We start from the raw sequence: 15,725 nt of genomic DNA, 5'->3' as shown, positions 1-15,725 counted from the left end.
TCGATATCGATGTTGATATACACATGAACATATCGATAACTTTATCAGCACCAGTATTGCTATTTGTTTCGATTTAAAATTAAAATAAATCAAAATAGTATGTAGCTTTTCCGATATTTTTATCGATACGTTGGTTGATAAATATATCGATAACATGCAATATCCCTACTTGTTTTTGATTTTTTTGTAGCTCCTAATATTGATCATCTCAGTGGCGTTGTTATCATAAATTTATCGAGAAATAATATCGATAATATGTAGATAGATAAAGATATTGCTCGTAATCTCTGAGTTAGAAAAGTATATCGTTATCGATGTGGATATACACATGAAAATATCGATAGCTTTGCCATTAACAGTATTGCTAATGGTTTCGATTTCAAATACCACAGATTACAATCGTGCTTTTTCGATATTTTTATCGATACGTTGGTCGATAAATGTATCGATAACATGTCATATATCTACTTGTTTCTAATTTTTTTGTAAATGCTACTATTTATCATCCCAGTGGCATTGTTATCGATAAATTTATCGACAAATAATATCGATAATATGTAGATAGATAAAGATTTAATGCGTAATTTCTGAGTTAGTGAAGACAAAAAAAAAATATTAACAAATCCGAATATCCGGATTTTCGGATATAAGTGGGTATTAACTAGATATCCGGATAACAAAATTACCGAATATCAAACGGTTTTGCGAATTTACTTTGCAGTTAGTTATTTTGAGAAATTTGTTTCGGGTAGTCCCAGCTCTACTTTCTATACATACAAATTGTATGGATATGTGCGAGGTTAAAGCTCTTCGCCACAATACTAATCTACACAAGATGTATAGAAAGCTATGCGTGAGGGCCAAGCCATCACCGTTTTGTGCAGCCGAACACAAGGAAAAAGCTCCCTTTGGTCGTCTGCCTTACCTCCGCATATACATGCATACATTAGGGCGGGTAATTTTCTTTTTACTATATGCTGATAGTATAGGAGAATTTTGCTTGTAATTCTAAGCAAATTTGCCGCAGAAACCATGGGTCTAAAATAAATTATGAGTTTGCCAAATTGCGAAAATAAGTTTCGAAGAAAATATGAAAGTTATAAACTGTTGCGCCCTCTGGTGGAACTTTTAAGAATAAGATAAGTGCAGAAATGGATTCCTCATACCAAAAAAAAAAAAATTAAGCACTTGCTACGACACTAAAAAACCTGTTTTCGCAAGTTGGCAAACTCCAAATGGATTTTAGACCTATGGTTTCTTTTGAAAATTTGCATAGAATTACAACTATTTAGAAGCTTTCTGTGCTATACGCGCATGGTCGAACAAATTTCCTATACATATGCACATATAGGTATGTAAAACGCACAACATGTGTTCGCATGTATTTATGCAAAATCGTCTGCCAGACATGCATCATTCGCAGATGGATGAGAGTATGACGACAACACCAACGACCAGCCAGCCGCTTCATTGCTAGCCAAATGACCGAGTCGAACGCTTTTAAATGCGCGACCACAACAACGACTCATTGACGTTGTTGCTTGATGCGCGCCGCACGGCAACCTAAACGTTAGCAATGCAGCTAATATCTATCTTGGTACGAATCATATGTAATACTAATATGTAAGGCTCGATGTTGTTATTGTTATTGTAGCATTTTGCCTGCAGGAATACTAGACTACACAACGATTTACATGTTGCGATTTATTTATGGTATGTTTACATATGCAGATTTAGTTTTACGAGGAGCGAGCAGTAAACTACTTTGTCTTCTGCTATTTATTAATTTTTTTTTTCATTTTTATTCGTGTGCTATTCTTATGATGGTGCACACGTGTATATGTATGTTTTTTGTCTAGGTTTTTCGTGGCGCCTATCGTTTGCGACGTTGTCTCAGATAGTTCCTGCTTTTCAGTGCGCATAAACGGTCATGCGCATCCACTTCACGTAGAAGCTACTCACTCGTACATACCACATAAAATTATTATTATTCATTTAGGGCAACGAAGTAAACGGCGGGGTAGACAGAAATGAAGAGGAAGAGCTGGGAAGTAGGAAAAAAATTTACATGACTTTGATATTATTATGCCTTGCATATGTCGGACATAAATGACAGCTAATAGTTATGGGCTACTGCTAGCGTTGTGTGGCGCTACACTGTGAGAAAGAAGTTTATTTATTGTTTGCTAAGCCTAAACGTGACGATCGTTGAGATGTGCAATGCAATTTTTCTCACTAATATGCCTCGCTTTAATTTTCGATGTACTCATTGGTGTAAGGTTTTGGTAGTTGTAATGAAAGTTTCTTAAAATTAGTTTCAATTTATTTTTTTGGTCAATAAGTCAGTTCTTCCGCATTTGTGTACTCATCACGACACTTTTTTTTTGTTTTGTGCGCAAGTCAGTAGTCTCAGCATGTTTGTTGTTGTTTTCATTACGCCATAAATCATCAGCTTACAAATAACAACATTTTATGCCCTGAACCAAAACAAATGTTAAGCTACAAATTAGCTTAGCTGGCACTGGGTTAGCCACCGCAACCACCAGACACCAGCCAGCAGCCACCAACCATCAGCCAGCATGCAACAAACGGACGACTAACAGCTGCCGACTAATGCTGGCAATCAAGCTTGTGAAAAATTACACCAGCTACCAAAGAAATAGGAGTAAAAATGTGATGTAAAGGACGGTACTTGCAAAATCCCAGCGTAGCAAGTAGTTGAGTGGGCAAGCCAATTGAAGCCGTCGCGCAGCCATTCACTCACAGCCGCGGCGGTAAGCAGAAGGCAACAGGCAACAAGCGGACAAAGCTGGCAAACAGCCACCCGATTGACCTAATAACAGCATTAATCTGTGTTATTTTGGCGCATTTTGTTAATGCTCGTAACGAAATGGCAACAGCAACAACATAAGCATGGCTGAGATTTTGCGCGCTGGACTGAAGATGCAAAAGGCAGCAACAAAAACCGCAGCGAACGTGTATCAAGATGCCAACTTTATTTCGCTCCAAATGAGCAAAAAAGAGGGGGGAGCTAGCCACGAAACCTTGTTGGCAGAATGTGGTAAATAAAACAAAAAAATAAAAAATAAATAAAGAATGCAACTAAAAAATCGCAAGTAGGAAATAAATGAAACTTAAATAAATCCAGAGAAATGGCAGAAAGCACGACAGCAGCAACAGGTTGCTCATTGCACAAACAACTGGCAGGCGAACAGGCGTAGGACAAGCACCGGCTACATGTGACAGGCAACATGCATGCTAGGGTGGTCCTTAAAAATATTAAAATTTCTAAATTGTGTATGGCACATCCCTTTATTTTGTTGTACGTTTACAATAAGGACATTAGCGAAAATTTCTAAACTATAAACATATTTTTAAAAATATTAGAAATTTAGAAATTTTTACAGATTTTGTTATCACAGAAAAAATTAAAAAAAAAATGCAGTTTGGGCTCAAAAGTCTTTCGTAAGGAAATTGCCAAAGCTGGCAACTATCTTAAAGGCGCTTTCCTTTCTTTCGAAGAACTAATTGGAAGATCTGCTTACGAAGAGTTCTAGGCGATTTTTTGCTTGTCTTTTAGCAATAAGTTTTCTAAAAATTAAACTAATTTAAAAAATATGTATTTAATTGCTTTTTTAAAATCATAAAATTTAAATTAAAATAAAAAATAAAACAAATTAAAAGAAAATATTAAAAAAAAAAAACAATATTCAAGAATTTTTATTGAGCTTGAGGCCGTTTTTAAGAAAAACTATTGTGGAAAAGCAACAATTGTTGAATATAATTTTTATAAGGCCATAAATAACAAAAACAAATATACATATTAAAAAAGTTATAAAACTAAAATAGACAAACATAAGTTTCTAAAAATTCAATAAAAATAAAAATATATAACTTTTTAAAACACTAAAAGGTAAAAATTAGAAAATAAAATAATAATTTTAAAGAAACAAAATGCACATAATAAGTTTGCAGGGATTAGATAAAATTATAAAAAAATTTTCTTTTTCTTTTTAAAGCAATAAAATATTCAAATTTAAAAAAATATTAAAAAATAAAAAAGTAAATAAAATGCGTTTGTAAAAATTATGTAATATAAAAAAAAATCTTTTTAAAACATTAAAATCTAAAAATTAGAAAAATTAGAAATATAAAATTGAATCTATATTTTTTCCTTTTAAAAATTTAAAATATAAAAATTAAACGAATTTTCAATTAAAAAATTATGTATCAGGAACAAAGTCTCTAAAAAATTAATTAAATGTAGAAACATATATAAATTTTTTTTAAATAATATCTAAAAATTATAAATAAAGTAAATAATTGAGTAGAAAGAAAAATTATGCATAAAATAAATTTCTAAAATTAGATAATATTCAAAAAAAATTATACTTTTCTTTTTAAAACAACAAAGTCCAAAAACTAAAAGAATTGTATTAAAAAATGCATTTAGAAAAGAAAAGAGAAATAAAATAAGTCTGTGAATTAAAAAAAAAAATAATAAAAATTCTTTTTAAAACAATGAAATTAAATTTAAAGAACGCTGCAATAAGAAAAAAGTTTAATTATAAAAAGACAAAAAAAAAGTAGTTGCCAAAAATTTAATATGTTATCTAACGAAATTTTCTTAGACAAAATTTAAAAAATAAGAAATTTTAATAATTTAAAATTTTAATAAGTTGCCTACGAAATTTTCTTAAAAAAAAATTAAAAATAATAAGTTTTAAAAATTAAAAATTAAATTTAGCTAATAATAATATCTAATAAATTTTAAGAAAAAAACAAAACCGACCTCAATTCTCATATAAAAATGTAAGATTATAGTTAATTTCTTCATGATGCAATGAACGGATCTAAACCAAATTAGTATGGGACCACGTGTGAGAAACACCATTCCTTTAAAAAAATTATTGAAATTGGTAAACGTGGTTCAAAGTTATGCGGTAACATACATAAAAAAAAAATTAATAAAGAAATATACGGACGAATTTATAACCTCCTCCTTTTTTGAAGTGTGTTAAAATGTAAAGAAAAATTCATTTAAAAAGAAAAAGCCTACAAATGCATAAAATAAGTTTCTAAAACCTAAACGAAACAAAAATTAAAAGGAATTTTTATTAAAGAATTTAATTTAAATAAAATTGACTGCCCAAAGATTCCACTTTCGGATCTCTCGAAAGGCACGCCTATACTTTGGACCATATGTATCTCAATTTCGATCAGGCTTAAAAGCTATCTGTCTGTCTTTCCACCGTGAAAGTTGGCAAGGGTGCTTCGTTTTGTAAAACTTTCGTGCCAGAATAAACAAAATCTTTCAAACTATTTTGAATTTATATATGTAAATATTTTTCAATATCAAGTATGACAAATTCATTGGATTTAAGTTTTATCAAACCGAGCGAACCTAAAAAATATTTTTTGGTTTGAAATTTGCCTTTATTTTTTAAGTTGTTGCAGCATATAAATTCCATTAGGCGGCAAATGAGGCGCTGACTGCAACAACAAACAAAAAGAAAATGTTGCAACAAAACTGGACGATAGCGCTTATTAGTGGATGAAGCTTTCTTACACCACAGCGGCGGCGAAAAGGCTATTTCGTTCGAATGCTGGTTTTATATGCTACAAATGCTAAGCAGAACAACGAACGGCAACGAAAGACACAAGCAAGAGCTAAAAAAAAATGGAAAAAAAAACAATAGGTAAAAAGTAAAACAAATCTAACGAGTGGCAGCAACAAAGATTAAACATTTGCCAAGCAGTGTGTTAGCTGCCAACACACTTTCTGGCAACCACAGCAGCGGCAGCAATATTGTCGTTGTGGCAGCAACATTATTTCTCTGACATTATTGCGCGCTTTTTTTTTCCAACTACATATGTATGTGCATATATATATATGTACTCATATTTTAAGCCAGTTTCACCGCAGCGGCGTAACCGCAGCTAATTTTAATTTACCACACTGAATTTATTTGTATACTCATTTTGTTCAAATTTGTTTCCCACATCACAATCGCAACAAAAAAGATTTCACTAAAAATTTATCTTTTTCGCAATATTTGCTTACAGGTTGTACGAAGGTCTATACGAAGAGCTCACACCTGAAGGCGCACCAGCGTATACATACGGGTAAGTGCCTGAAATCGATTTATATTTACCCATACATACACACACCTATGCATTTAGTACTATAAATATTTACACAAATTTAAACCTAAGAGTGTCTGCACTCGTGTAGTTATTAAGCCCTTTCTTTCCTTTTTTGTGCGCTCTTGCCGCCACACTCAATTTAGCGATCTATAAAGTGCCTTTCTTTTCAGGCCCATAATTTATGATCAATATTGTTGCTAATTAATTTAAATTAAACAAAACTTAAGTAGCGTGAAGTTTTATGCCACAGCGAAGGTGTTCAAAGCAGTTGTGGTAAATGTAAAATTCATGGTGTTTCGAAAAAATACAAAATCGAAAAAAAGATACAAAGTATATCGTACGCCTTCAGTGGCTCAAAACCTATAAGCGAAGAGGCCTCAGTAAATATACTAAATAGTTGTTAGCATATTATCTCACGCTTGGTGTTGACCTATATAATAGCTGTGAAAGCTATGTATAATATATACACACACTAATCATATGAATGTACTCGTATTAACATTCCATGAATTTGTGGCAGAAATTTCAAAGAATCTTATATGCAAAAACTTTATAAATTTAATTAAATCTAGGTCAATATTGATAAATTACTTAAGCGCCAAATTTTTTTCTTTTAATGATTTAATTCTTGCTAATTTTCCTTATTCGTATTAACTTTAAATACATTTATTAAGGCTCCCTTGCTGCTTTTATTTTGAAGAGAAATTCAACTAACCAAACGTGGAATAGAATTGCACCTCATTATGCCGATTTGGCTGTTCATCATCCATACGATATTCCTTCTTCAAGTTGTATAAGTCGAAGTCTGCTTACTGAAATGTTCCAAATGTCCACAAAGAGAGTACCTTTTCTCGAGTGCCCTTTAAGTTTCCAGTGGTCATTGTTATATCTAGTAGTCTTCCTTTTACCATTTAACATAGGCAAGTGGACTGCAACCTCGGAATCCGCCTGCTTCTTTAGAAGTTCCGATATTCCTTGGATAAACCAGCGAAGAGCAGAGGGCCATACAAGCTCAATTGGGCACAATTTTTCGCGGGAGGATCAGCACGTTCGCTTCCATGAAAGCCCTCATGGCCTGGAAGCTTTATAGCGGTTCCTAGTTTGATAAATACACTTGTCAGCTGTCTGTTAGCCTTAACACCATTTTACGCGTATATTTCAATTGTGAAAATTTCACTTTTCTCTTTTTTTATATATTTCCAATAACTATGTTCAAAGTTTGAACTTCAAACACGCCATCCCGATAGATTTTTCAAGTTCATCATCGCCATTTGCTCGTCTAGGTCACTAATATTGTTAGGTGGAGTGATATACCTACTGTTAAAAAATTTTATAATTCATAGGAACAGAAGAACGAATAGGTTCACACAAAAATTTAAACAACTCTATTTTGGAGCCACCTATCGGGCCCACTTTTTATAGGTATATTTCCCATATTGCTACTAACGTGCATAATAACTCCACACCTGCGCCACCTACCTACAGCTAAATAACTGATTGTAAACGGTCAATTTGGTGAGAGGCATAACTGAGCTACTTATAACAAAAAGCGTGTTGGCTACTCTTGCGCTTTTAAAGGCCATTAGTTGAATCCAAAGTTGGCAGCCGACCAACTTCGTTGAAAGGGATAAGTTGAAAGGCCAAGCGATTTTTGCTTTCAACAAAAAGTTGCCCGTTTTTTTCAAATCTGGCCGACAGGATAAGCGCATGAATACTTTTTCAGAAATTAAGGCAAATTCAGGAATGTTCCATAAAAGGGAGAATCCCTAACCACCACACCAATCTAGTGATCGATGACAATGTGCGACGAAGTCGAGGAATCGACAACAGGATTCTGTGGGATATTTTAGGGTCTTTACGCGTAGGCCTTGCAGAATACTACAGATAGTGAAACGATGAGCTGTTTGAGCTCATAAACCAATTTGACATTATCTTCTTCTTCTTTATTGACGCTGTAGCTACCAAAGCGATTATGGCCGAGTCCAAAACAGCATGCCTATGGTTTATTTTCAAAATATTCCAGGGGAAGAATTTCCCTAAAGCTGCCGGTCTTCTTTTAGTTTTTTACCATGAAAGTTTTTTTTCTCTTCAATGAACAATTTTTTTTTGTAAAATTTAGCTGAACAATTCACATCTACCTACACTAGTCTTTGCCGCGGAATAACGAGGAGCATAATCAATTTCTTTGATTTATGAAATATCCTAATGCGGTTGCGCTTGTAAAATTACCATTTGCTCATAGCCAATTTCGCGCGCATATGTATCTATGTAAGTAGTATGTTTGTGTGTGACAGATACAGTAGTTGCAGCGACAGCAGCTCAGTTAACAACATTATTAAAAAACTGCTACAAAAGTAGTACAGTGTAGGCACGTAAGTTTGCCGCTCGTTATATTGCCGCAATATCATTTTCCATATTAACATTTTGCCAATAAATCAAAAATATGCACACTATAATACTAGCATAAACATACCTACATACAAACATATGTATAGCCATTTGCATAGTAAAGCAGTAAAGCTTACAGCAGACATAGATATTACAGTTAGCGGCACTTCACCGCAACGCTAAAATGTTTTAAGTACACAATAAACGTTGCCTTAATAGCTGCTTTTGTACTCTCAGCCTGAGTGTGCTTGCAACAATTGCTGTTTATTTTTTTTCGTGCTATTTTTACTGTATTAGGCTGCTGTCTGGGCTTTTGCTACACTCGTTGCTGCTATGGCTGATAGATACTGATGCTGCTAATGCTTTCCTTTGTAATTTATTTGTTGGCATTCCTGTTTTGCAGTTGTTGTTGTTGTTGTTGGTTGCTGTTAGCGTTGTTACAGCAGTTGCTATTTGACGCTTATGGCCTACCCTAACCGCAATCTATTAGCCATATTTCAAAATTAATCCAACTGCCAACAACGAATAGTATATGTACAGAGGTAAAGGTAATACTTTTGAATGCAAAATGTGCATGGATAAGCAGAGTAAGAACGTACATAGTGTGTAAGTACATGCATATGTGTGTACATTAGATATGTTTGTCGCTGCATGAACTATTTTTGCTGCATGTTACTTCTATATGTACTTGTAGTGATAAACATGTGTAGATATATATTACATATTTACCATTTGATTCAGCACAAATATTTTGCTTATTTATACATAAATTTGTATGTGCGTACATTAGACCGCACCGAAAAAAAAGTTCGGCGAATATATTTTTTGCCGAACTAGTGCAGTCAACATAGCACTTAATATGGAAAAACTCCATACGCGATAAAAATGGTACCATGCTGTTCAAAAAACTATTTTAATCAAAACAAGAAAATGTTTTACCTCTCAAATGGACAGGAAATATTTTTAATTAGTTAAAAATTGTTGGCAATTATCTACAAAGCTTATTTCACGGTCATTTCAAAAATGAAATTATTTTTTTCTCCACCGGCTACCAATTTTGAAAAAACCCGGGTTTTTAGAACCGGTTAACAATTTTGAGAAAATCCGAATAATTATGTCCATTTATTTTATCATAGTTATTTCCAAAATGAAATCGGTTTTTTATTTCGCTTTCCAGTTCATCTTCTCATGAATATGTGGAGACGCTACTTCTTATAAATATACATTAAATTCTTACGAAATTGGTAACCGGTACTAAAATTTCGGATTTTTCAAAGTCAGTAACCGGTACAGTAAAGCGATTTAATTTTGTAAAAAATCATAATAAAAGAAATGGCTGTGATCATTTTTTTTAACTGGTAAGCGGTCCTAAAAACCGGGATTTTTCGAAATTAGTGTCCGGTACAAAAAAAGCGATTTCATTTTTCAAATCACCGTGAAGTAGTTTTTGTAGAAGTAAAGTTTCAACAAATTCTGTGTGGAATTTTTTCCAGGTACACCTTCATATAGAGCCAGATTGACTGTACTAAACGTAGCTGTCACCTTTTTATATTTTTCGTCATATCGGATCTTAAAATATATCGGTGTTCTTGTCTCGAGCATACAATTTTTTTGTTCCAAAGTTCTTTAGCCACAAGTACCTCGTTGAAGTACTTACCCACCAAATCTCAGTCCTTATCACCATAGAAGGCTACCCCAATGTCAATAAATTAAAGCTCATGAAAAAGCATTAAACTTTTGCTAATGAAATATTTCTTATTCCAGTAGACGTTTTAAAAAAAAATCGTTTTTGCCGAATGTAGATGACACCGAAAAACTTAAGATTCGGCCCAAGGCTAGTTCACTTAAGGTGGTATGAATTCGACAAATTAAAAAAAAAAACTTGTATTTTGTTTTTGCTTTTGACGGGCCATTGTCAAATCTAAGCAATTCTTCTCCAAAAGAAAAAGGCCGAGAGAAAATACAAAAACCCTCAGGTTTTCACTCACTAGCAAAATACAAAATTTTGACAATCACAAAGTAATTTCTCAGTTTTTCACAAATTGGCGATTTTGTGCGTTTTTTTCAATTAAGTTAGTGGTTACAAAGCAGCATTAAAAGAATTCAAATTTATTTAAATGCAAATATTTATATTATCAAAAAAATTTTAGGGGTACGAGGAATTTGAATTTACAATTTAGTGTTACCAAAAACGGCCGCTGGGTACGCTTTGCTGCGCTTTTAGGCAATAGAACACGAAAAAACATTGCTTAGCAACATTGTTGAGAAACATTGCTAGCACTTTACCTGCATGTTTCTACCATGTTTTTTTTTTCAAAGAGCACCCCAGCGGCCGTCTTTTTGTAAAAATAAACTGCAAATCCTAATTCCACGTACCTCGAAATTCCTTTTGTTAGTATAATTTTTGCATTTAAATCAATTTTAATGGTTTTAAATGTTGCTCTGCGACCACCAACTTCAAATCGATAAAGAAAAGCGCTTAAAATCGCCAAACTGGGAAAACCGAGAAATTACTTTTCTATATACAACCCAGACTTTGGTTTCATCAATTCTCCAGAAAAAAAAATGAAAACGTCGTATAGTGGTTCGCTTTGATGCGGCAAAAAAAAAAAAAAAATTTCCTGGCAAAAATAATTTAGACTCATGGGTGTACGCCGAACTTCTTTTTTTTTTTTTGATTGCTTATAAGGTGGAGCAGTCTAATGTGCCTCCATGGATTTAAGAGTCATTTGTATCGTACGTGATAATGTATTTGTGTGTATTTGCCAACGACATGTGGCGTTAACTAAAATAAATCAATTGTCTCGGCAGCAGCAGTTAGTGAAGTTATTACTCAATTGATCGCCCGCAGGCAGTTTTAGCGGTATCGACGAATTAACCCAGAGACCGACTTGATACTGTGCTGCAATATAAATTGACGTTTTTAGGTTTAGTCTCGTACTCTGTGTTGAAATTTGTTTTATTTTTATTTGGTATGTCATATTTTTTTGAAGTAGTTGTGTTTTTTTCTATTTTTCACACAAGCACGCTGCCAAACAGGGCCATGATTTTAAAATAACTTTTTAATTTTACACTAGTTTTGAGGGTTGGCGAGACAAAAGTACGCATAAGTCCGGAAATAATCATTTGTTTTCATGAATTTTTTTATTTATTAAATACATTTAATGGAAATGGAGAAAACTGTATTTTCGACCAAAAAATAAAAATAAAAAAATATATATGTATATGTATATATTTCTACTTTTTTTCTTGTTTTATTCAAGTTGACTTGGGAAAGTATTCTTTCCACACTTGCTGTGGCGATTGGATTAAAAATTACAGCTAAAACTAATTGTTTCAAATAAGCAAGTGCTGATCCTTCATATTCTCCTTTTATAATAGAAATTTATTAACAAAAAAAAAAAGTAGAAAAAAAGCGAAATTTTAATTCATTGCTTCAAATCTGAAATATCGAAAAAACTATGATTTATACTAAATAGGAGGTAATTTAAACAACTACAGGCTTGTCTAAAAAAATATTAATTTTCTGTTAAAGCTGTGAAGCTGGCAACATTGCTCTGCACCCATGCCACAGCCCAGTTGTTCTTTAAGACTTGGTGAAATCCGACTACTTCTTCGGTGCACAGTACGTAACGAGCGAAATATGTGCTTAACCTCTCGCATATGTGGAGTTGTTGAAGAGTGCTTTGAGAGAGCAAGCGGTCTACTCGATATAGCGATTGGAAACTCAATGCGACTCGAACTAATACAAACAAATAGAGCCAAGTACTCGACATTCAAATGATTTGCTTTTCAAATCGCAATACAGTGTAGACCCCCAGGTGTGAGAGTCGCGTGGCAAAGACGCTGACGTCTGACCCTCGATATGTTCGTATGCGCACATCCAAAATACTGGAAGCATGCCTACTATCTGTTACAACTCGACCAACTGAGTTGCTCGCTTGCTTATGCTTAGTACTGCATACTACCATGTTTGGGGCCCCAGCGAAGTCTATCAACCTTAGTCTGTTATAGTATGCGTTCCGCCGTGGAGGATGAATTTTCCGACGGATGGGCCCAAGATCTCTTTATTGTCCATGCTGGCATTGAAATTGGCGAGCACAATTTCGTGAAGAGGGCAGCACTCGAAGATATGCTCCAGGCGTCAAAGATGTGATCTTTGCGCGTGGTCTCATCCTTGGTTTCCACCGGGCTGGGGCTACAATAGAGTGAGACCTTGAAAAACCTTTTGCTTTGGTGCGGATTGTGGCAAGACATTCGCTCAGGTAGCTTGATAGATCTTTTAAATTTTTAAATTATTTACTTAAAAAAAAATCAAGCAGCTGTACATATCTTCATACTAATACATATTACATTTTGGTAACTTCAACCGTTATAAATTATATACATATATATGTACTAATGAACATTTATGCCTATAAGCTTACATATGAACATTAGACTGCATCACTCCCCATACAAAAAAAAATCGGTACTATTTTTCCATTGGAATTATAAAATCTATTATATTTTAAGACTTCCACCAAAATATTTCGAAAAAATATTAAGATTTAAGTGAGCTGGACCAATTTAAATTTAGTTTCTTAAATTTTTTTTTTATAAATCCCCTCAAATGACAAAACGATTTAAGCATAAAAAATTTGCATAAAAATATTTTTAAAAAATTAAAAAAAAAATCGCATGATGAGATTTTTGATGCTGTTTTTTAACTTTTTTCAAAGATTGGTATAAGAAAAACTTGAATAATTGAGCCTAAACTCTTCTGATTTAGACTTACGAGGTGTCGGTGGAAAGGTATTTTCTCACCCTTTTTATTTCTTTGCTAATAAACTCATTCAAAGGATGAAAGAGAAAGGTAAGATCAACGAACGTCATTCAAAGTTGAATTAAGAGGTGTTGGTATTTGAAAAAAAAAAATTGGGACACGAATGATTTTTTTTTTGGACAGAAATAAAATCAATGTGAAAATACCTTTATACTGAGATCCCATAAGTCTAAATCAGAATAGTTTTGGCCCAGTTATTCAAGTTTTTCGTAAATCAATCTTTGAAAAAAGTAAAAAAACAGCATAAAAAATGTCATTCTTACGATTCCGTTGAAAAGATTTTTAAATATTTTTATACAGATTTTTTTAAGCTTAATCTGATTTGTCATCTGAGGGGACTTTTTTTCAAAAAGTTCTTTACGAAACTATTTTTATTCATAAAAAACTCCATTTTTGGAGGTATTTTCAAATCGGTCCAGCTCACTTAAATCTTAATATTATTCCCAAATAATTTTGGTGAAAGTCTTAGAATATAAAAAATTTTATAATCCCAGCGGAAAAACCGCAACTTTTTTTAGTGATGCAGTCTAATGAACATATATGTGTTTATGTATATTTGTGCAATAAAATCCTACTCATTAATGTGCACACTTTCTTCACCGCTCATTGTGCCCAGCTATATAACTTTGTACAGTGTACACCCGTAGTTCCCCTCATCATTTCCTTCATTACTTCCGCCTTTAGCAAGTGTATTGTGGCACAAAATTGCCGCGTGTCAGTAATCATGATCACAACACACCAAGAAAACAGCCAACCCATCAACCATCAACGCCTGCAATATTTCACCTAGTCTCCACTTTTTGTGTTTTATTTATTCTTTCCAAGCAGCAGAAGTGCATCACCATTCATTACCACAAGCTCCTTTGCTTTTATCTGTTCAGCACATGCGCGCGCGTCTTATGATGCAACTTTGTGGTCACTGACTGAAGCGTTCGTTGTTATTATTATTTTTTCTCTCTTCTTCTTCTACTTGTTTTGTTTCATTTTCATGCTGCCTTACTTACTTGAAATCACGATTGGTAAATTAAACCAAGTGGCCGATGTATGTACACTTTTGACCAACTCACCAGCCAATAAAATGAAATAAATCTGCGAATGAGTTTGCTCATCATCTGCAACAATGATGCCCTCACCTCGGTAGTTGGTTTCTGGTGCTGGCAGCTGTGACCGTGCACGTTTGTGTAGATGGGTGTGTGTGTTTGTGCATACGGTTTGGCGCAAGTGTACGCGCATGCGCGCAAAATCACAACTCACGATTTACCACCAACTAACCACCAACACAACACAGCAACACCATTTCAGGCCACAAGATCCAGAAATGAAATTGAATTGAATTGTATGAACTCGTAGTAGCTCGTTCATGTTGGCAGCTGGGCAGCTGAGCAGCAAGTTGCAAAGATAGCCGCTGCCGTGATGGCATAACGTGAGCGACAACTTCAAACGCAAGCAACTGCGAGTTTGAACAACAGCAACTACAGCTAGAGCAGCGATGAAGATGACGATGGCAATAATCATGCCCACAACCAACCCATCCTGCATGGGCGGTGTTCTGTTGCACACTTGCTTGCCTAATCATTCGTGTGGTCAGGCAGTTGTTCGGCTTGTCGGTTGGTCGGTTGATCGGTTTATCGCTTTTGTTGCTAGGTTGTTGATGGTTTTGGTCGCTTGGTTCATTTGGTAGTTCGTTAATCAACGGAGGTGAGCCTTTTAGTGTGCAGTTTTCTTGATTTTGTGGTTCTTAAGGATTACGGCTATTCTTTTGTGGGTCAGTGTGTTAAATTGCTTGATGCGCACGCGCACAAGTTGCAGCTTAATGCGACGCTTCAAAATTGGGTTAAGTGGTGAGAAGGCGCAGCATAGCCGTTGAAGCGAGCAACGATGACTGGAGAGTAGGCATAATAAAACATATTTTTGTTTATATGAAATATTGGGCTGAGCTCGAAAAAGTATCAGATTACTTAAACTGATTTGTGGGATATACATATCGTTGGCTTAGTTCGCAAACGTGCTAAGTCCATTTTTTTTTTATTTTTCAGGAGGGACAAAAAACCGTCTAACTTTTTTTGTTGTCAATATTTTTCTAATCTGTAAATGCAGTTTTATTCCTTAGTTCGTCTTGTTTTAGTACCAATAATCGGCCAATTTCAAAATAAAGCTGTTGCAGACTTATAGGCTCTTTTAGGACTTACCACATTTTCTCTTTAAGATTTTGTTCTTTTAATGTGGACTTAGCACATTTTCTATCAACCTTGTTTCCATTATTTTTTATTGTTAAAAGATTTAATTGTTTACTTTAAATATATTTTATTATTTTAAAATGAATTATAACCTAATACAGTTTTATTTCATTGCTATTAACAAAAAT

The 15,725-nt window shown here is 33.9% G+C and overlaps 1 protein-coding gene across 1 annotated transcript in view; it reads left to right on the top strand.

Annotated features, from left to right (window-relative positions):
* Window positions 1-15,725, top strand: part of LOC118746951 (dendritic arbor reduction protein 1-like) — a 101,465-nt gene that overhangs the window by 29,465 nt on the left and 56,275 nt on the right. Inside the window, exon 5 of the mRNA XM_036480945.1 lies at window positions 6,067-6,126. Coding sequence (XP_036336838.1) covers window positions 6,067-6,126 — 60 coding nt within the window. The remainder of the gene's footprint in view (window positions 1-6,066; window positions 6,127-15,725) is intronic.

The sequence above is a fragment of the Rhagoletis pomonella genome, unplaced genomic scaffold (genome assembly GCF_013731165.1).
Source record: "Rhagoletis pomonella isolate Grant_MI unplaced genomic scaffold, Rhpom_1.0 Rhpom_scaffold_00011, whole genome shotgun sequence".
In the NCBI taxonomy this organism is placed as follows: domain Eukaryota; kingdom Metazoa; phylum Arthropoda; class Insecta; order Diptera; family Tephritidae; genus Rhagoletis; species Rhagoletis pomonella.
Note: the sequence above shows the minus strand (reverse complement) of the source record. Positions and strands in the feature narration are given on the sequence as shown.